The 22,035-nt window shown below is 44.6% G+C and overlaps 2 protein-coding genes across 3 annotated transcripts in view; one reads left to right on the forward strand and one right to left on the reverse strand.

The window, feature by feature from the left end:
• acvr1ba (activin A receptor type 1Ba) overlaps nucleotides 1-2,264 on the forward strand; it is a 15,154-nt gene extending 12,890 nt beyond the window's left edge. Inside the window, exons 7-9 of the mRNA XM_008281230.1 lie at nucleotides 421-545; nucleotides 649-779; nucleotides 1,935-2,264. Of these exons, the coding sequence (XP_008279452.1) occupies nucleotides 421-545; nucleotides 649-779; nucleotides 1,935-2,060 (382 nt within the window). The 3' untranslated portion in view covers nucleotides 2,061-2,264. The remainder of the gene's footprint in view (nucleotides 1-420; nucleotides 546-648; nucleotides 780-1,934) is intronic.
• A 3,584-nt stretch (nucleotides 2,265-5,848) lies between these two features.
• The window catches only part of kmt2d (lysine (K)-specific methyltransferase 2D), a 31,248-nt gene continuing 15,061 nt past the window's right edge, over nucleotides 5,849-22,035 (reverse strand). For both annotated transcript variants that reach the window (XM_008281233.1, XM_008281232.1), the window contains exons 34-55: nucleotides 21,811-21,950; nucleotides 19,796-21,597; nucleotides 19,590-19,713; nucleotides 18,256-18,337; nucleotides 18,098-18,164; nucleotides 17,755-17,987; nucleotides 14,669-17,641; nucleotides 14,437-14,586; nucleotides 14,173-14,337; nucleotides 13,912-14,059; nucleotides 13,741-13,810; nucleotides 13,464-13,636; nucleotides 13,107-13,231; nucleotides 12,877-13,012; nucleotides 12,420-12,541; nucleotides 10,947-12,330; nucleotides 10,692-10,828; nucleotides 10,269-10,399; nucleotides 9,572-9,857; nucleotides 9,343-9,416; nucleotides 9,145-9,253; nucleotides 5,849-9,048 (exon numbers count right to left, since the gene is read on the reverse strand). In XM_008281233.1, the coding sequence (XP_008279455.1) occupies nucleotides 8,956-9,048; nucleotides 9,145-9,253; nucleotides 9,343-9,416; nucleotides 9,572-9,857; nucleotides 10,269-10,399; nucleotides 10,692-10,828; nucleotides 10,947-12,330; nucleotides 12,420-12,541; nucleotides 12,877-13,012; nucleotides 13,107-13,231; nucleotides 13,464-13,636; nucleotides 13,741-13,810; nucleotides 13,912-14,059; nucleotides 14,173-14,337; nucleotides 14,437-14,586; nucleotides 14,669-17,641; nucleotides 17,755-17,987; nucleotides 18,098-18,164; nucleotides 18,256-18,337; nucleotides 19,590-19,713; nucleotides 19,796-21,597; nucleotides 21,811-21,950 (8,724 nt within the window). In that variant the 3' untranslated portion in view covers nucleotides 5,849-8,955. The remainder of the gene's footprint in view (nucleotides 9,049-9,144; nucleotides 9,254-9,342; nucleotides 9,417-9,571; nucleotides 9,858-10,268; nucleotides 10,400-10,691; nucleotides 10,829-10,946; nucleotides 12,331-12,419; nucleotides 12,542-12,876; nucleotides 13,013-13,106; nucleotides 13,232-13,463; nucleotides 13,637-13,740; nucleotides 13,811-13,911; nucleotides 14,060-14,172; nucleotides 14,338-14,436; nucleotides 14,587-14,668; nucleotides 17,642-17,754; nucleotides 17,988-18,097; nucleotides 18,165-18,255; nucleotides 18,338-19,589; nucleotides 19,714-19,795; nucleotides 21,598-21,810; nucleotides 21,951-22,035) is intronic.

A 22,035-nucleotide genomic window follows, 5' to 3' on the forward strand; every position in this document is an offset into this window, starting at 1 on the left:
ATGGATGGATGGATGGAATTTCCTTGTCTTGGGTTCTGGAGAGTTTGCATGTTAGCGGTGGGGATAATTCCTTTTTCCTGAACCATTCTGTTGAGGAGCAATCAGCAAATAAGTGTTGAAAGCTGAGATGGGGTTTGTGTCACAAGGAAAGGTCACCGACATGTTTGGTCATCATCAAACCAAAGTCGTCCTCCTGATGTGAAAATCGACTCGCTGTTCGTCCTCGTCAAGGAGACGAACGGAGCTTTTGACATGTTGAGCTCTCAGAAGTACGGTTGCAGGTCTCAGCATCATGTTGCCGTGTGAGGGAAAGCTCTTCCCTCCTCAGGAAAGCTGCAAAGGCTTATATTGTGAAGTTACCTCTTTACCAGTGCATGATCCTCTTCACTCTGCTCACTCTTTGTGCCCTCCCCCTCCCAGGTATATGGCTCCAGAAGTCCTGGATGAAACCATCAACATGAAACACTTTGATTCCTTCAAGTGTGCCGACATCTACGCGCTGGGCCTGGTGTACTGGGAGATTGCGCGTCGTTGCAACGCAGGAGGTAAGAACACGAACTGCAGCTGATGGTGGGGGTAAAAAAAAAAAATGATGACTCAACTGCATTACATCAGAGATTGATCAGGCTTCTCCGTTATGTCCTGCAGGTATCCACGAAGAGTACCAGCTGCCCTACTACGACCTCGTACCCTCTGACCCGTCCATAGAGGAGATGAGGAAGGTGGTGTGTGACCAGAAACTGAGGCCCAACGTGCCCAACTGGTGGCAGAGCTACGAGGTATTTCACACTATGTACACTAACAGCTGCACTTTTCTAAAAATATGCTGAGAGGCTGTATAGGGAAGCAGTTGGGCTTTATTTGCTTGGCAGTACAAGATGTTCTGACTCGACTACTAATTTGGGCTGCTCATGTCTAAATCAGTGTTGTTGGAGTGTATTTTGAGAGTTTTGTGTCATTCATCTTCCATTGTTCTTTTTATATCAGTCAATAATAGGTCCAGAAGCCTATTAAAGGGCCGGCAGGTTTCCTTCTGCGTCACTTCATAGAAGTGCAGGGCTGAGCAGGGCTGAGCAGTGGGAATTTATCGATGCAGGAGGATTTTTCTTGATGTGACTTTTGTAACCTCAAAGGTTTCTCTGAGACTTTTATCTTAAACATCCTTTATTTCATCGGTTTAAAATATTAGTGCAGATCAGAAACTACATTTAACGGGACAATCAGAGATCTTATTTAACCGAAGACTTGAAAGTATTCTTCTTAAAAGTTGCCAGAATTCCGTCATTTATCATAAGAAGAAACTAGAATTGTTGAATTTTCCTTCAACGAATCATGTGTGACTTTTGTTTTTTTGGGGGGAAACCTAACCAAACACCAAGGTTGTGATATTTCATTAAAATCGCATCAGTCTACATTTAAAAAGTACCAAAAATGAACTGATTAAAAAGTAAAATAAATGTAATTTGTGCTTCGTGGCAGCTGTGACTGACAATCGTGTAACAAAATGTTGAGTAGAGCTGAGCTGAACTGCAGGCTGAGCAGATAGGGCACCATTATGGAGCCAAAAATATAAGCAGTAAAACCTCTCTAAAATGTTTTTCCTATTATTGGTAACACCCTGGGTGCTTGGAAGAATGTTATCCATGTTGGTTGTTTTGTTTTTTTTAATGGTTGTAAATCACAGAAACCAAATTGTAGTTTTTTCTTTTTTGCGTGCTATAACAGCATTATTACATTGTTATACTGCACAAAAGACATGTTTGAGTTCTCTCCACCATGCTTGTGCTGTTTCCACAGAGGCACAGGACTTTATATTGAGTGAATAAAAACACAACAGTAGCCAAACACTGACCAGGAAGTGCTTGTAGTTGAGAGGATTAGAGGTAGAAGTTGTGTTTCGTAACTCTAACCCGTGTGTCCTTTTGTCTGCACAGTCGCTGCGTGTGATGGGGAAGATCATGAGGGAGTGCTGGTACGCCAACGGAGCGGCCAGACTGACGGCCCTGCGCATCAAGAAGACTCTGTCTCAGCTCAGCGTGGAGGAGGACGTCAAGATGTGAGCGGCCAGGCGGCGCGAAAGACGTGCTGGAGACGCACAACCAGACCACACTCCCATAGGAAACAAACACTAAAGACAGACTGCAAATGAAAAACCCTGCCAGTTTTAAAGCCACACTCCAAGTTGTGACAAGGCCTACCTCACCTTTTTAGCCAAAACTACTGAGAATCACCCTCCCTCCTCCCTCCTCCTCCTCCTGACTTTTCTCTCCCCCCCGCCACCCCTTTGTTCCTCACGTGTCCCCCTCCTCCCCTCTGTTCCCCTTCGACCCCCCCTTCTCCACGGGCCACAACACTACAGCACTACCACTGTTAATATCATCGCACTCAGTCCTTTTCGTTCTCATTTCTCATGGCAGGAATTATTACTATTGTACAGTGACAGGATTTTTTATTTTTTTGTTTTGTTTGATCTTTTTACCTCTCTGAAATTGTCCAATGACGGACTAAACGGCGTCCAGAAGAGCGGAGCATGTCGTGGGTTTTTAAAGAACGACAAACATCACATTCTGTCGCTGTAGGTGTGTGAAGAGGAGGAGGAGGAGGAGGAGGAGGGGGGAGGAAGAGGCTGAAGCACTGTTTCTAGTCGTGTGTGTACAAGGTGTCTGGACTACTAGCATGTTTCTAAGACACTAAGCTGTCTTCTGGTATAGGCTGTAGTTCATTAGACATAATCAGTTATCGGACACTCGGTCATTTAAGCATGAACAGCCAGATTGTGCTTCTTTTTTTTTCTTTCTTTTTTTTTTTTAAAATCCCACACTTGAATATCCTCCAGAAATTAGTTGCACTCAACTGTAGCTTCCTCATCGCGCGTGAGACCCCCGCAGGTATCACAAAAGCAGATGCGGTCCAGTCCTGGTGTTAGTTTGAAAAAATGTGGCAGGGATAATGTTTGGGATGGTTTGTTTTTTTTTTGTTTGTTTTTATTTATTTGTTTATAGTTTTTATTTCATGTTGATGAACACTGTGAGATGAGATGTGACAAACCAGTCTTGATATGAAAACGAACGTCCTAGTTCAGCTGGAGCCTTCACCATCAGACGTTAAAGGGTTATCGCGTTCATTTTAGCGAGGTGAAATCCGAATGTAGCCGTAACCCTGTTCGGTGACGGGCGACGACATCGAGCAAACTGAGCGGACAAGAGGCGTGTGAAATGGCAATGAGAAATACCGTTTCTGTTTTTTTTTTAAGTATATTTTTTGTGTTTCGTGTAAAGACGTCATGATGGGTGTTCTCTTCTGACTTTGACATTAGACACTACTGATGATGGGTACATATGATTTGTAAATAAAACATGCAATTTTTTTTTTTTGTTTTCCTTTTATGCCACAAGCACCAGTGGGACATTTGAACAGTGATTTTAATTGGATGGTACTTTCAGAAGTCTGTTGTTTGATCTGTCTGCATGGTTTCTAACTGTGCCAGGAAATAGACTGTGTTATCTGCTGGAATTTGTTTTTCAGTTGCTCCTCTCTTGGCAATTTGGTGGTACTACTGATCCCAGATCACTTTGCTGCAACTTCTGTTTTTTTGTTTTTAATATAAATATATATATGTAATTGTATTGCTTGTTGGGCTCTATTGCGAGCACAGCAATGCAGATCTGTTTCTACACATGTCCTCTGGGGTGACATCTCGTTTTTCTCATTGACACTGGAATCCTGAGGAGCATCATGGAAACCTTAAATCCTGATACTGCCACTGGCTATTTATTCAGAAACACAGACGACTGCTGACAGTTCACACGCAGGGAACACACGGTTAGATGTAAAACGTAGTCGAGAAGTTTTACCCCTCAAGTGAAACTGCATGTTTTTCATTTTACGTCTGCGGCTCCGAGTCTTTCTGCGGACGAGACTATGAAAGTGTTACACTGACATTTGTCACCATTGGGCTCTGCACTGTTATGTCCACAAGGGCGTTAGTTAATGTTAGTTAAGCCATCTCTTGATCCAGAATCCATGTGTCATGTTTCGTATCCATTTTGCATGCTGTCAAACACTGGGTCCTCTGCACTGAGGTAGTTGAACTTAAGACATGTATTTCCCGCCTCTTATGTGTCCTTTTCCGTTTTTGTTTTTTTTTTTTGTTTTTGTTTGCGTCGTTGGCTATGTACCCCAGAAATGTTGCTGCTACTGTTAACATGGGTAGTAGTTCAGCAGGCAGAGCGTAGCGGACAAGAGAGCCGGGAGGGGAAATGGGAGACTGCTGTCAGTTGAACCAAAATTGTCAAAAACACTCCTGTCCATGTTTGGTTTGTTGCCATGGGTATATGACCATCAGACATCCTGTTCATAGGTAATACTTTCAAAATAATATTGTGCAGATCTTTTCAGAATTAGTTCAAAAGTGTATATAGATGATATACAATAAATTCCTCTTTTTCTTATCTGTGACTTTGACCGGTGCTTTTTCCAACATGCCATGCAGTGTTTTTTTGTTTTCAGCAGCTCCTTTACAATTTAATTAAATCAACTTTTAGACCTTGTTAACCTAGAAGCTGCAGTGTACCAGCTACAGTCTCAAAAACACTCATTCCGACAGCTTCATAAGAAGCACAACCTGAGAAACTAGTCTTGCCAATTTGCAGGGTGGGACTTTTGGTATCGCTATTCCTACGAATCGGTTTCCATTTTGAACACGTATGGCTGAATTCCAACATTACAACCTTCCATTGTGTCGTTAAAAAGTAGTTTGCAGTGTTTGTGTGGAGACAGGTGGCAGAATAGTGCACGGAGAGAGATAGATGTGCACATAAGAGAGTTACAGCGAAGCCATTCTAAGGCAGGCAAGGATTATTTCATAAAAAAAAATCTGAATATGCAGCTTTGATATACAGAGGTGAGTTTAGAGGTTTAATCCAGGGGTCTCGAACTCCTTCTTCTTCTTCCAACACACCTGATTCAAATGATCAGCTCATCATCAAGCTCTGTAGAAGCCTGATAACGATCCTGATCATTTGAATCAGGTGTGTTGGAAGAAGGAAACATCTAAAACTTGCAGGATTGCGGCCCTCGAGGACTGGAGTTCGAGACCCCTGGTTTAATCACTGACCAGAGAGGGATGTGAGCATACACTAGGATTTAAACAGGATCACATTTCCTGAAATCTGTCTTGACAAACAGGTGTTTTCTGAAATCATTCTGTCCATACTGGCATTTCAGAGCTCCTTTGAAACAGCCAGCATCACAGTGGACAATTAGAAAGTATCAAAACTGATATTTGTCCTCCTTGTCAAAATGTGGAGCCTACATTACCCATAATGCAACTTCAACAACTGCCAACACACTACAGATATATAGATCCATCCATTATCTATACACCGCTTAATCCTCACTAGGGTCGCGGGGGGGCTGGAGTCTATCCCAGCTGACTCAGGGTGAAGGCAGGGGACACCCTGGACAGGTCACCAGTCTATCACAGGGCCACACTTAAGAGACAGACAACCAAGCACACTCACATTCACACCTACGGACAATTTAGAATCACCAATTAACCTCAACATGTTTTTGGACCTGTGTGGGAGGAAGCCGGAGAACCCAGAGAGAACCCACGCTGCACGGGGAGAACATGCAAACTCCACGCAGAAAGATTCCGCGAACCGGCAACCTTCTTGCTGCGAGGCAACAGTGCTACTAACTGCGCCACCCTGCAGCCCAGATATATATATGAATATGTGAATTTCCTTGAAGTCTTCTCTCTCCCCTTTAGATCTGCTCAACCTGCTGTTGCCACGTGGCCTAAACACGAAGCTCAGGTCGCGTTCTAACGACAGAAAATGAGAACATATTTAAAATGCATTTTATTTTCCTTTACAAGAAACAAAAGCAGACAAAGAAATAAGATGAAGGGGAAAGGGAGTGGGGGAAACCAGTATATAAAGAGATGCAACCTCTGGCGTCCTGAAAAAAATATGTACAATTCAAAATAATATCCATACAAAACATGCCACATACAATAAAAATGATCATTATATTTATTCATATTCCCTAAAAGTATCTCTGCTGTACAGATGCAACATCTTTTTAAAAAGTAGGTGAGGTTAAAAAAAACCTTCAATTTGAGCAAACTTTATTAAATTATAAGATATGCAGAGAACTTAAATTAAGATTCAGAGAAGTTAAAAATTATTTAGGCTAAAATCCAGTGAGAGCGGCATAATGTCTCGTCATGGTCTTCCCTTGAAATAGAAACATACCAAAAAATATATATATCACTGCTTCGGATACTTGATCAATATCTACCACTTTAGAGAAGTTCTCTGTTATACTATGAGAGTGCAATTCATTACCAGGTTAAGTATGGGATTAACTTTGAGTATTACATCATAACATACATTAGGCCAAGTAACCATTTCACAAGGTTTACCAACACATTCACTTCTATAGGGAAGATATAAAAAAGCAAAAAACACTAACAATATTCTAGGGAATTCAAGATTTTCCATTCAAGACTATATTAATCCAATTGTGACCGATTAAGGGACAGGTTTTGGTAATCAACAAGCAGTAGCATAAATAAAAAGAAAAAAAAAAGAAAAAGAAAAAAATAAACACGAACAATATTACATAAATACAAATGCTATGCACCATTGTACTGCTTTATGCAAGAAGTGATTTTTATGTCTAATTATCGACTCTCGGCGCGAATCCAAACGCTTCTGAAATCACCTCGGCTTCTCGTCGCGACTGATTCGAGAAAGACCAGACGGTTTTTCTCATACCTATTTTTAACAAACTTGTCTCAGAGCTTATAGCAAAAAACACTAATAGAAAAACAGGTAAATGCAAAACACTCTGGTTCATATACATAAAGATATTAGTTTGCCATTTTACATATATTTATATTTATGTACAGCTTTATCTTTGTTAAAATGATATCCAGTGGTTGATTTTTTTTTTTTGTTTTATTTTTTTTTTTTCAATTTTATTTTTCTACACTTTTGACTTTATTGATTACAAAGGGGCTGGATAAAGAGTTGCTGTCCCCTAATGCATATACTATATTTACAGTTTGTACAACTTTGCATTTTTAAATCATGTGAGGTCTTAGGTTAAGGGGAAGGAGGAAACAAAGTAGTATGGGAAGGTGGAGTTTTTTTTAGTAAAGCTCCCTTTAAAGACTTTTTTTTTTTTCTTTTCTTTTTTCATTCATCTTACACAAGAAATGAAAAACAAATGCCCTTTTTTCCAATAAGTCTTTCCCTGCCATCAGTTCAGCCTCAAGAAGACAGTACCAGCACTAGAAAAAAGCACACTACAGGGGGAAGTAGAAACACTGCAGGCTGTACTCAGGCGGAGGAAGACTTACTACAGTAAAATTTAACAACAGTCCATTAAATAATGCAAGAGAGGAAGAGGCATGATTCAAAGTTTAAGGTCGAGTTGTGAAAAGATCCGAGCTGTTGGGGGAATAAGAAGCATTAAATGGGACAGTAGTCATGCATCCACTGGCTCGTGTTTTTCCTTTTTTTTTTTCTCTTTTTTCTTTTTTTAAACAACTTCAATGTATGAAGCAACCAGCTAAAGGGTTCATTTTGGATTTCCATAATCAAAGCGATCCTTGAGCCATTTACTCACACCGTTTACTGTCTGGAGCAAACTGAAAAAAGGCGGATGTTATTGTGCTTTCACACAGCTAATAGCATGGTTTTGAGATTCATAAATAAAAAAAAAAAAAAGAAGAAGAAGAAGAAAAAAAAAAAAGCTACATCAATATCCAGGATGATTTGGTGGCATACAGGACACCCACTAAGCTTGATTGTGATTTTAATGCAATATCTTATCAAAACTGTCATATATTTCCTCTGTATAAATAATCCATGAATAATAATTATGTTGGCTCATTATTGTAAATCATCATCAGCATAGAGTAGATAGAGCAAACCTGCTGCTAAAGATTCCCTGCTTGTCCGAGAAGGCTAAGCCCATAAAAACAACCCCCTCCCCCCACCACTGATACCACCACCGATACCACCACCACCGCCGCCGCTGCTGCCCCACCCCTACCCCCCCACAGAGTAATTCCACAGTAGCAGTTAACAGTTTTTTTATACAAAGCAGTCACTTCCCGCTAAATCAGTGAGGTAGACTGGGTCCGACTAAAACCCACCTTGGAGCTCCACACAGTCAAGAAACATCTGGTGCCGCTGGAGCCACAGATCAATAGCATCTCAAATTTTATATTTACGTACATCTTTTTTTTTTTCTTTTCTGTTTTTTTTCTCCCTCCCTCCCTCCCTCCATCGATCATATGTAGTTCTTACACAGAGCCACATCAAGATTGTCTAGCGAGCCAATATCCGTGTTGTCGTCGTGAGTCATTGATGAGGGGGGGAAAGTGCCATTTCTGGGAGGTGAGGAAGAGGGGAGGAGAAGGAGGAGGAGGAGGTGTGGTCAGGCGGGACAGGAAATAGGTCCAACTTCAAAAAAATGCATCCTTAGTTCACTCTTAGTATTTTTAAAATGGCTTTTTGTCGAAGCTCCGGGTGAGCTCTGCACTACAAGGACTGATAGCAGAGGGTCAGAATCATTTGGTAGATGTTGAGGATTGTTTTCCAGCCACCGTAAGCTTATTGAGAATAGAATAGTTGAGGAAAAAGGGGAGGGAGGGAGGGTTTTGGCTGAGGAAAGGGTGATTCATTAGTCCAAACATGAAAGTTAGTCCCACCTATCAAGCTGCTGTTGATGTAAGGTGGTTGCTTGCTTATTGATTAATGCTCTTCAAACCTTTGGCTACAGGTGTCAACACTTTAGTCTTTCAATAGTGGAGGCCAGCCTTCCTCCACATCTTTTCCGAACAGCTTATGCACTGGCTATGTAGGATTCAAAGGCTTTGGCGCAGGAGTGTTCTGGTGCCACGGAGATGCCAACTCTCCATTTCCTTTCTCCACGTTAGTTCATCCACTTTCGGCAATTCCAGGCTCCGCAATGGCAAGGGATCTTGTGCTGATCGTCCTCGAAATCAAACTGGTAGTCGTACGTCAGCTGGAATGAGAAAACGGAGACAGTTAAAGGCTGTTTTATTTAAAAAAGGGGGAATCAAAAGCATATAAAAAGAGTTAGTTATGTCATGCACTGCACCTCTTCTCCCTTTGGGATCCTGCGGCTGGAAATGATGATAATCTTGTCTTCTTTGTCAAAAGTGACAACCTCAGCAACACAGTTGGGGGCACAGGAATGGTTGACATAGCTGGGAAGAAGAAGGAAAAAAGGTAGGTTAAAAAACATCCCAGACTCAAGGGTTTACGACAAGGCGGCAGTTTACAAGCCGGCACTTACCGAGCGGGGCCTCCTGTTAGAGTGGCATCAATCACCTGCTCGTTGTTGATGCGGAACATGTAGATGCCACGGTTCTACGAAAGAAGAAAATATACCCAATAAGTAAATACGTCATTTTCACTGAGTTAAGTTTCTTGTTAGTCCAGCTACACCCACCCACATTCATGTTTTTTTCTTTAATTTCCCCTCACATTTTCATTCCATAATGATTTGGTGCACTTCTGATTACCTGAGATTCGTAGATCTTCTCACGACGATTGGCCACCTCGTTGCGTATGACAGTGCCAATGTACTCGATGACCATGGTGTGTTTCTCCAGATCCTTGGCCGCGTACAGCCCCAGGCCCTGGATGCGGGACCGCGCCAGATACACGTTGTTCTTCCACTCGGTTTTCAGGCGTCGGTACTGGGAGGACTTGGAGTGGACGAACTGCTTGCTGTACGGTGTGTTGAGCTCTCCGGTGAAGGTGCTCTGGTACGCCTTTGAGACGCTGGTGCTGTTTAGAGTGTGAGGCCTTGAGACAAACAGAAATAAAAAAATGTGAATGTTGATGCACATCATTCGTAAGATTCAATTAGAAAGGCTTTGACAACAATGTGTACAACTGAGTATCAAATAACAGAACACAGGAGTTTTTAAAGCTTCAGTCCTCAGGATGGGACTTTATATTTGTTCAGCTGTCAGTGAATGAATGAACCAACACCCAAAAAACTCAGTTTATTTCACTATTCTTTTTTTTCCAACTACTGTAATGGAATATGGTGCCCAGCGAGGGACAAACTGTAGAAATATGAGTAACATCACAAAGCATTGTTTAGTATTTATATCTGTTCCTTGCTGCAGCTGACAAACATTCCAATGACTTCTACCATGTTCAGTATTTCTTACAAATGCAGCAGCTAACATTGCTAACATAATGTTGTACCTCTTGCAGTGTGAGGAAACCTTTGGCTCAGAGCGAGCACAGCCAGTGGGATTAATCATGAGTGGAAGCTCCATCAGAGGGTGTCGGCCATATCGGAACTGGTAGTTCTGGCAGTTCTCCACTCCAGGTAACTGAAACACAACCAAAGTGACACAAACCACGTCAATCATGCACTTCTATGGACAGTGAAGCCAATATATTGTAGCACACTTGTGTGACTATAAATCCCTCTGGTCACATGGAGTCAAGTGAAGCTTCATACGACATGACAGTTTGTGATGTTTGGTTTAGTCTGTAACAGGGTTTTGGTTTTTTAAACATCCCCCTCTGATGAAACTGATCATAGGCTTCAATTGTAACTGACAGATAAAGACAAACTAAATGAGACAGAAAGAGCAACTTCTCCTGGCTGCAAAGTCTTACCGACTCAGTGATTCGCATGACAGCATGAACTGTGAGGCCATACATCTCCTCTCCCTTGACATGTTCAGTGAACAGCTTCAGCATGGATGAATCATCTCGGAGTTTAGCCACCTGCTGAACTACTCGTTCCCAGATCCCTGGAGACGAAGACATTGAATCAAATTCAGTCATTGGTCAAGAGAGGTTTTTTTGAAGTGTTAGAAGAGTACAACGCTGAGAGAAACCACGTAACAATTTAGAGAGCAGAGTTCTTACCTTCTGGAGTAGTGTCGCGGTACTGCAAATCCTCCATGCCATGCTCCAAAACGCGCACCTCAAACAGGGGGCGGCCATCGTCTTCGCTGATGCGGCAGCGGTAGCGACAGCGCTTGTTAGGCACCCGTGTGCTCCAGTAGATGCGTGTGGCCTCGTAGCCAACGGGGAAGATGGCAGTGGGTGAGTGGAAGTTGGCCATCTGGGAGGGCAGCAATTGGCCAATAGCATGAAAGATGAGACCCCCGACACGGAACAGGTGGATTCGGTCCCCGCGCTGTAAGATGCTGGCGATCTGCTTCACCTCGTCGCGCTCGATATAGACGCGGCGCAAAACGGCAAATGTACTGAGTTCGTCGTCACTGGGGCCCTTCAGCTTGTGCTGGGTGCATAACATGGTCTTGTCTTTGAAGAACATGCAGCGTGCGCGGATAGCACAGGCAAAGTGGTAGACGTTCGGGCATCGCAGTCTGTTGCAGCTGTTGGTGGCACCAGTTTTCTGGCAGTACGCACACAGAGTCCTCAAACCACGGCGCAGGGCTACCTCCACGTTGATGAGGGCACCACCCTGGGTTTCATACACCTCTGTGGACCACAGAGCGCAATTGAGGTGCACCCACAGGTCCACATCGATGTTCAGCAAACGTGCAGGCCCATCTGTTGCACCATCACCTTCTTCGTGGCAGAAGCAGCATTTGCGTTTATCCCGAGGCAGCTTTTCTGGTCGAAGAGTGATGCGCAGGCGTTCCATGAGTTCAGACACCTCACGACTGCTCTCTTTCTTAGACCCGCCCTTCCGTATTGATATGACAATCTGAAGCCGCTTCCATCGAATCCCCTTCCATTTTTTCACTTTGGGGTGCACCACCTCTTCATCAGGCGAGAGAGGCCTGCGTTGCTTCACAGCCTTAGGGGAAGACTCTATGGTGTTGGGAGAATCTTTCGGAGGATCGGCTGAATCAGGGCCCACGTCCTCCTCCTTGATAGCAATAATCAGGTGATCTTCTGTAGGAGTGGTGGGATCGGAAACTGTAGACGCAGGTGCTGGATCAGTGACTGGCTCTGGTGCAGCAGTTTCAGACTCTGTGGAATCAGTTGGTTGAGCAGCTTCAACAGGAGGATCGCCATCCTGTTGAGGCTCAGTCTTGGTTTGAACATTGGTGGGACTGGATGGTGAAGGGGATGGAGACGCTGAAATTTTGGAAGGTTCAGCTTCACTAGCTGTAGCTGGGAGTGATGGGGGAGGTTGGAAAGGAGATTGCGATGGTGATGGTGACGGTGGTGGAGACTCTTCCACTGGTATAACAGGGAGGTGGCGCACATCCAAATCATTTACATTGGTCGTGTAACAGTGCTGGACTGGTTTGTCTTCTTTCTCCGGAAATTCCTGAGAGAAGAATGCGTAAATGAGATCCACAGCTTTCGAGACATATAAAGAAAGAAAGATAGTTAAAAAAAATGATAGTAGTGACCAACCTGTTTAATAAGTGCTAGAATGTCGACTTGTTTCTTCAGTGTACAGCCCGGTAGAGACACATCAAATTGCCTTAGCCACTCATCCTGACCAGGTGAAGCACTGTCTTTTGGACACAGCGGCCCTGGAAAACATTACCACTTTAACATTAGTCCTCGTTTATGGTTTGCATAAACTGTAAATAAACACTGCATTAACGTTGCAGAGCAATGTCAGTGTGGTTACTCTAGTATAGTGGCAAAACTTATCAAGTATCGTGCTCAAATTACAATCAAGAGATTAGCGTCACAAAAAAACTAAAGAAGCCAGGGCTAATTTTACTTAGCATATATTTAAAGTTAGACAATTTCCACAGGACTTGGTGAAGCAGACTGCCTTGACATTCACATCCTGTAAGTGCCGCAATACAAAAAGACATCAGGACAATCCAATTCAACAAGATAGTCCCTAAATACCTACCCGACTGACCCGGTCCTTTCCCAGTCCCATCCACACCAGGCATGTCAGGGTTTTGTGTAGGGAAAGTGACTTCGTAAGTACCAGGCATCCTAATGTTGAGCAGCTGGGCCATAGCCATCATCACGTGATTCAATTTCTGGGGAAGGGGAAAAAAGCCCATTTAATGTTCTGCTAAAATGCAAGGAGATGGAAAAAAAAGTAAAATGGGAAATGACATAATGGCTTAGTACCTTGGCTGCAGCAGAAGACAATGTAAAGGTAACAGACACCTCATTGTTTTTGGCCTTGTCCCAGTGATTGGATGTGGAAACTACCTTGCTGTCAGGTGCTTCAAATGGTTTATTCTCTGGGAATTCTACAAGAAAATGTGTAAATTCAGCATTTATTAGTTTGCATTTTAACAGAGTAAATGGATTTAATGCGAAAATGAAATGAGAAATGTAACAACACAATCCAGTAGATTTCCCAAAAACATGTAGATATGTCCATGCAACCCTCTAAAGGCTAAGTGGGTATAGACAATGGTATGCACTGCTGATGCATATGAGCAATATTGTTGTTGCGTTTGGGAAAATGCAGCATAATACCTGGGATGGCAGTGCGAGGTATTAGGGGTATGATGGGGGATATTGCTCTCTCCGTCTCCTCCTCTTTAGGCTCTCGCAGGTGAGGAAAACGTGGCGTTTCATCTCCTACATTACTCTCAGGGGATGAGGCTGGAATGATGCTTTCTGGAGCATCCTCATCATCACTCTCCATTCTGCACAAAAAAAAGAATAAAAAATTCCCACATTTATAGACACAACAAAAAGAAATCCATGTACTCTGGCTGACAAACACCTCAGGACAATCATCCTATTGTACCTGATGTCCTCATTCTGGTTATGTGGCGGGGTGGGGAGAGCTGCCAGAATGTCGACGCTCTTTACCTCCTCTGCAACAGAATGTGAAGAAGAAAAACACAATATTATAGTACAAAGTGTTTAGAACTCAACTGCTGTCTAACTGCAGGTTAAATCCTCATTATGAATTTACCCATTGGCTCTTCTGCTGGCTCGGTGTCTTTCTGACCCTCAGACAGGTCCTCCCCAGGAGTCACTCCATTCAGCAGCTTGTGCTGCACTGATGGTGGAGGAGTAGGTGGCAATGAGGATGGAGGTGTTGGAGGGTTGCTGAGGTTACTCTGTAAAAGCACAAACAATATGTTCTTGAGACCTGAGTTTTTAAAGACTTTCTTCTACAAGTAACATGAACCCACAACCTAACATTGATGGTACTTGTACAGTTTAGTTATACCTTAGTAAGTAACTGAGAGTAGTAGTCTGGGATATTGTCCAGCACTGCATTTCCAAATGATCCTTTGAGTTGGGCTTTGCCATTGGCTGGGCTGCTTCCAAAAGGGGCAAAAAGATCCAGACTGGCAGTGATCGAAGGCTCCATCAAAGGCAGCAGAGAGAGACCCTGGAGGTTAGATGTCCATTAGTCTAAGAATCTAAGAATCACTCTTCAAAACATCAATGGTAAAAATCATTCAGGAAATTCATTTTGCCATCCTTTTACCTGTTTGAGTTGTTTTATCAGGGCCTCAGCACTTTTTCCAACTTCTTCCTTCTTGTTCTTCTTCCGTGAGGTCGGCCCTCGGTCTCCAGCTGCCTTATTGGTGCGCTTTGGCTTTTGTACAGGAGCCCTTTTTGTTATAGACTGTAAATCCTGTAAAGATCAAGAAAATGAAAGGTTTTCCCCACAAACAACACGACCACAAAAACAATTGATGCACTTCACAGAAACATACCTCCATGTTTCGTGGAGTCCCTTGAAGTTTTTGCTCAAGCATTGCCAGTTTGCTGTTGATGTGACCATTGATCTCATTGTGGATACCTTCAGAAGGCCTCTGTGCCCCAAGCTGAAGGTTCTTGGTTCTCAGGAGTTTCTGGAGAAGTTGCTGTCCAGTTTCTGATCTAGGGCCTTGACTCCCAGGGTCTCTGGTCATGTTTCCAGCATTGATAAAGCTAGTATTGTTCCCAGAAGGAACTGTTTCACCTGTTGCTTCCCGCTTTATTGCCCCAGGATAAGCCTCTGCTGCACCATCGCACTGAACCTCCCTTGGTTCCTGTTTAATGTTCTGTATTGTCATCTTGCATAGCTCCCCTTGTTGTGTGTGAGAAACCTGGCTTTCTGTAGTCTGCTGCATCTGTTGCTGAACATTCATGCCTCTCTGTGGCCCATTGGAGATAACTGAACATGACTGAGGTGTTTCATTGCCTGATGTCTGAGTTTCGACTTTCAGTCCTGGACAGTCAAGTGGACTCTTGGCTCCAGGTGACCTGAGTGGGGATGCCTTGACTTGGCTGTATGGACTCCCCCTTCCAGCCCTGCTGTCAGCTATAGAGGGTGAGGAGACATGGGATGAATGGGGTGAGGCAGGGTGAGCTGGGCTCATGCCAAAAGGACCTCTTGGAGAATATGCATGGGAGGGAGAGCCCTGTACACGGCCTGCTGCAGCTGCCATTAGTGCTTGTTGTTGGTTCTGGTTGGGAGTGGGTGGTCGCATCCCCATAGCTTGATTAAATGTGTGCCGTTGTGGATCGCCAGGAGAGTTGGCTAATGGCTGACGTGGAGATGCTGGCCTCACCATACGGCCCTGGTCCATGGGGGAGCGTGGCACTGGTACCTGGCCTCTCATAATATGTTGCTGCATCATCTCCCCTAATTGCGGCTGTTGTTGTCCAGGGACCATTAGCCCTTGTTGTAACTGAGGAGCAGCACCAGGTTGTTGGCCCAACATGCTAGACTGTTGCTGACTACCCACGGCTCCTGGATTCCCCATGGCTCCATATGGCATCTGATGGCCTTCCATCCCTAGCATCTGCTGCCCAACCTGCGGCACCTGTGGCCTCAACTGACCTTGTTGCCCTTGACCTATTGACATTCGCAGCATCTGCCCCTGTTGGAGTTGCCTCTGTGCAATCATGGCCTGGATATGCTGTATCTGCTGGTTTGGGGGAAGATTGCGGAGCTGAGGATTCTGGGCAATAATAGCCTGGATGTTGATAGGGGTGCGGATCTGTCCAGGAGGAACTCCAGGTCTCTGTGCCATCATCCCTTGCTGCTGGGCTCTCATCATGCCCATCATGGCCTGTTGTTTCTGCTGCTGGGCCATGAGGGCCTGCTGTTGTGGACTATGACCCATTACAATAGGCTGTTGCTGGCCAGGGTGGCTCTGGCCTATGATCTGCTGCTGCATGGTGGAATCTTGTGACTGTTGTGTGGCATTTTGAACAGTTTGCTGTTGTTGTTGCTGTTGTTGATGAGCTAAGAAATCAATAGGTTTCCCCTCCTCTTTAATAGTCATCAAACCGGGTTTGTCAGCACTGAGGGAACCTTGCCTCTGGAGAGTCAGCGGAAGTTGTTGTTGCTGTTGTTGAAGCACACCAGTTTGCTGGTTTCCAACCAAACCTGCTTGTTGCTCATGTACAGACTGTGGATTTGATTGTTGTTGCTGGGTCATATAAACTTGGTTGTGATGCTGTTGCTGCTGCTGTTGTAATTGTTGTCGTCCCAGGTCAGTTTGATGATCATTTGCAGAACCAATTTGGGACATCTGATTAGGAGTGGAGGGTCCACTCTGCTGTGGTGGCGTTCTTGAAGCAGGGCTAAGGATTCCACCCTCTTTGAGTCCTGAGTTTTGGCTGTCTGTAGATCCCTGTGGTTGAGGTGTGTTACTTCCTGCTGAAGGTGAGGAGCCCATCTGTGGGGTAGAAGGTTGGGAGAGCCCTCCTTGCTCTTGGCTAGGCTGACTGATCAGCTGTGTTTGTTGTCTTTGCTGTGCCATTTGCTGCTGCTGCTGCTGTTGCTGTTGAAGATGGACTAAATTCTTGGCAACATTCTGCTGCTGCTGAGATGCAAGCATGCGCTGGGCCAGAATGTTTTGTTGTTGTGGAGTCAATTGGGCTTGGGGTCCCCTGAGGCCTGGGTGACCTGGAGATCCAACCATACCCTGTTGGCCCATCATCAGCTGAGGCCTCTGTTGCTGTGATGGGGCAACTGGTTGATTCCCCATAATCCCTGGCTGAGCTGCCATCATGGCTTGAGTATGGTTAATGGCCTGGCCTCCTATGTTCTGTGGTGGTGGTGCCACAGATTGGCCTCCAACCATTCCTTGTGGAACCTGCACCATGTTCTGTTGGTTAGCCTGATTGGTCAGCATTCCCTGCTGAGTATTTGTTTGTGGTTGGGCCATAAGCTGGTTCCCCATCATGCCAGACTGTGGTTGAGTTATTAAACCAGACTGTTGATTTGGGTGTGGCATTGGTTGCTGGCCCATCATCACCTGCTGCTGTTGCTGGAGCTTTGCCATCTGCATCCTATGCTGAAGCTGTCTTTCTTGAAGAAGCCTGGGGTCTGCACCTTGCATTCCAGGCCCCTGTGGAAAGAAGCCTGAAGGAGCTCCAGGGGGACCTGGGGCTCTGGCACCACTGGCTCCGAGAGCAGCAGGAAGTTGTGGTTGGGCTCCTCCAATAAAGGGCTGCCCTTGGGGCATCCTTACAGGCATTCCACCTTGGGGCATCATGCCTGGGTGTTGACCCATTACTGGTGTTCCCTGCTGGCCCATCATCATCTGGCCAGGCATCTTGGGGAACATGTGAGAGGGCCCCCCCTGTGCAGAATGGCCTGGGGTAAGAAGACCAGAGCCCTGCTGATGCTGCTGCTGCTTGCTTCTGTACTCCGCAATAAGATTGGTGTGCTCCTTCTGTTGCTTGCGCACCTAGAACAGAATATTTATGAACAAATCAGTTTTTTCTATCAATTTTCCATATGCCTTTGCTGTGTACTGTAAGATTTTTACAGTTTTCTTCAGGTTCTTTCAAATCTACACACCTGGTCAAGTTGTTTCTGAATTTTGCTTTGCTCCTCTGTTACCAACTTTAGTTTCTCTGCATCTGCCTCAGCAAACTCCCTGCCAGCTTTCTTGGCAGTGCGTTGCTTAGCGCACAGTGCCTTGCGGGATTTGCGGTGTACTCCAATCTGTTCCTCCAAAAATTTCAACTGCATCTGGAGTAACTGTTGAGTATGAAGAAGCCATTCTTCGTATTGGTGCTGTTCTGCATCATCTGTAACAGAAGAAAAGAGTTTAAGCCATCCACAAAAAAAGGTGAAGATGGCAATATAACTTCTTCTCAAATGAATAAATGTAAAAAGAGTAAGGACTGGTGTAACATACTGATAATTCCTTGCACAAACTGGGGAGGGTTTGGTCTCGACTGGGCAGGATCACTTGTTTCTCCCTCCTAAACAGACAAAAAGAAATCATTTTGTAAATAACTTACGTGCAAAAAACTTAAATCAAATAAGTCACTTCGGAAAAGCAAGAGAGCATACTTTTGGAGGTCCAGATGTAGGTTGACCTGAATCTGTGCCTGGGGCAGACGCCAGCCTCTGAGCAAGCAGAGAAACTTGTTGCCTGAAAAGAAAGCAAAGAATAAAACTATAAGTATAGCTGTAGCATATTGAACAGCAATATGTCTGTAGTTTTCTAAATATTGTGCAAAAAGTCAGACAATACCATATCATTACCACCACCTGATGTGTTACATGACACTGGACAGTGAATTGTATTGCATACTCAGTCAGTCACCATGTTTGGGGGGAGTGTAAAACAGACTTTACAACAATAAGTAACAAACTTTTAAACTTTTATTGCCTACGCAAACAGCTGAGTGAGCAACGCTGCATATCCCATAGGAGCAATGTTCAGAACAAACAAATCTTAAGCATAGAACCTTCAAAGTAAACTGACTACTATGAATCATCAGCCATTGACACTGACCAAATTCAGCAGTTTTTAGGAGTGGAGCTGCACGTACTGGTGGCTGAGGGGACCATTATTGGCTCAGCTGTGACACACAGATCACTGTCGCAAACAAGTGGCTGCAGAGTTATTCATCTTATAAACAGCTGCTTGTAAGGAGCCTATTTTTCAACTAAACTGTGTGATACAGCTTGAACCAGTAACAGACAGAATACACTAGTGAAGAGGGTCAAAAACAATACTGAAGAACACTACTGTATGAGTGATCATGCATTTATTTACTGGTGTGCATAGACACGTGTGTTTGAACTGTGATGCACTCTCACTGTTGCACACCCTACAGTGCATTTCAATGGCAATGGTCATTAGGCTGGGAAAAAGGTCAACAAACTATATTGGCAGAGATGAAGAATCTTTATACTGGATGTGACCATTTGAATCAAGAAAGTTACCTGTTATTTACACATTCAGTGATTTGGAGGTGGACATACTGAGAGGTTGCTGGATTGCATTGACACTGAAATGTGTAATTCTAGTATTGTATTTGCTATCTGAAAAACAACTGAAAATAAGAAGAAGCTCAACATAACAAGCTACTGGTAAAATGAAGTCCAAAAAGAACTGCCATTTTTGGCAGCCTTCCAGTTCCAATTGCAATTATGTTCTTGTGGGGGCAGGAGTGTTCTCTGCTGTGTGGCGCCATAGAACAATGTTTTCCTCTCCAGATGAAAAAGCTTAACATTTTTTAACAAAACAGCATCATTTCTATTCACATTTATGTATAAATAAAACTGCCTTTAAACAGTTGAATGAAAACATACTGGCTATATTTATAAATAATAGCGAAAAAAAAAATTAGAATGCCTAGGTCATGTATACAAAGCTTAGTGTTTAACAAAAATACCTGTTAATGCCGGAGGGAACGACCATTGGATCCTGCGCCAACACTCTCTTAATACCCTTAAGTGCCACCATCTTTGCCTTGGCAATGGGATCTATGATGTCATCAGCAGCAAATTTGTCCAAATCTGTAATAACAAAAGGAGTTTGTTGATAAAGTATTTAAAAAAAGCATTACATAAAGTAGTGGCAGTGACCAAACATGCTTACCTTTATCTGGGAAGAAACTGTTGGCCAGAGGCGACTGTTTAACCACTGGTTGCTGCTGTGGTTGTGGTTGATGTCCGAGACCTGTATGGATCCCTGGCTGCCCCGCCCTCATCATGGCTTGCTGCTGGGCCATGGCCATGTGAGGTGGAGGCACCATTCCTGGTCCCATAAGCCTTTGCTGCTGCTGCTGCTGCTGCTGCTGCTGCATCATGTGTGGCGCACGAGGTACCATCCCTGACTGAGCTATCATTCCTTGGGGTGGTGGACGATGGTGGTGTGGCAGCATTATTTGCCCAGGTGCCTGTGGGTTCGGATGTTGACTTGGGAGGCCAGAAAAATGAGGTGCCATGCCTCCCTGGTGCAGAGAACTGAGCTGTTGCTGTTTCTGTAGTTCTTTCTTTTCATGCTCTAGCAGATCTTGTATTAGAAGAGGCAGTTCCCCATCTAAAGAGCTCTCTACCTTTGCCAAGTCTACAGCAGGGGAGTGCTGTCCCCCTACATCAGGTAGCCCCAGTGGATCATCACCAATATCTCCATGCGTAGCAGCTGGAGGAAAAGGCAATGGATCAGCTTGGCCTTGTAAAGGGTATGGAAGTCCACCTAATCGAACAGAACTAAGTGAGGCTGACTGATTTTCTGTTTGTGCAGTCTTGGCTGTTGGTGCAGCCCCAAGAAGCATTGAAACTGCCTCTCCCATTTCATCTTTCACCACAGTCTGGCCTGGTTGCAGCTGAGGCGTTAGACCTCTGTCCTCTACTTTGACTTTGGAGACATCAACAGTTTCTGCAGGGGCTGGCAGTTGAGTAGCAGACTCCTGTGCAGTAGCAGTGACTGTAGTAAGAGGCTTCTGCCCTGGCTCCACCTTTGCTTTCTCCTCCACTTTAGCATGTGCAGATCCAGAGGAGGATGAAGGTGCCTCACTTTCTGCTTCCACCAGCCGTAGCTGGTCTGAAAAGACATCTTTAGGGTCTCCCTGGTCCAGTTCAGGGTCAGTGTATGCCAGCAGGTCAAACTCATCACTGTTAAGCAAGTCATCTAGATGTGGATCATTGGTTTCAAGGTTGTCCAAGTTGCCCAAGTCATCATCTCCTTTATCAGGGTCCAAGTCAAGTGCCAAATCATCCTCATCCTCCACACCTCCGTCTCCTGGAGCATCGCCTAGCCCCTCAAGGTCAGGCTCTGGCAGTTCCTCACTGTTCTCTACCACTGCAGGCTGGGGTCCTGTGACTAGGCTTGGTTGTGAAAGCCGTTGCTGTTCAGTACTAGGAGTGTTTGGAGTGGAAGTAGCTGCTTGAGGCTGCAGGTGGGGCTGTTGTGTTCTTGATCCTGTAGACTGCTGAGGCAGTAACACTGAGAGTCCACCCTGTGGTAACCCCATCTGTGAGTCACTGCCTCCCTCTGTTTGAATGCCACCAGCTTGAACTATGGGATGTTGCTGAGCATAAGGCCCTGTCATCTCTTGCTGTGGGACAAAGAGTCGTGGTCTTGGCTGGGGTCCACGGGGCATAAACTGGGGTCGCAAAGGTAGCCTTTGTGAGTTATGTCTCAATTCAATAAACTGTGGTGGGGGTCCTTGGCCAAGTGGCTGCATGGTCTCTCCTCCATGTCCGGGCATCATGGTGTGAGGGCTACCCATGCCTTCCATACCCTGGATGTTGACAGCAGGATTAAGATTGTGCCTTATTCCCATAGCCTCCATGCCAGGCTGCGGAAACCTCCGAGGACCTGGAGCCTGACCCTGCCATTGAGGAGGGAATGGTGGACGGGCAAACATGCCCTGAGGTCTGGTGGGCCCTGGTAGCCTGGTCAACAGAGACACACAAAAGATAAAATGTATATTCTAATTCAAATGGGATTTGCTGTATAATAGAGTTTTGAAGATGAAAGAGGTGGGACTAATTCGGGGTGACAAATATTTCTCTTGGGGCTAAGTAATTTTTTCTGTGACTAATTTGAGATCCTGGGCTCATTACATTTCAACACAACAAGATAATCTACTTCAGTGAAGTGCTTGCCTTAGTGTGCTAGGATCCACCATTGCAGGGGTTCCTGGAGGTGGTGGGCGAATAAGCTTATCATCCATGCCTCCAGCTGCCATGGCCATCTTCCCTGCCACAGAAGCCTGAGCTCCAGAAGTAGTAGCAGCGACACGATCCTGAAGGAATTAACAGCAAAAAGAGGTGAATGTACTGTTCCTTTTATTTGCAATACTTTTCCCATTTAGCTTTTAGCAATTAACA

The sequence above is a fragment of the Stegastes partitus genome, unplaced genomic scaffold (genome assembly GCF_000690725.1).
Source record: "Stegastes partitus isolate 25-593 unplaced genomic scaffold, Stegastes_partitus-1.0.2 Scaffold227, whole genome shotgun sequence".
NCBI lineage: Eukaryota > Metazoa > Chordata > Actinopteri > Pomacentridae > Stegastes > Stegastes partitus.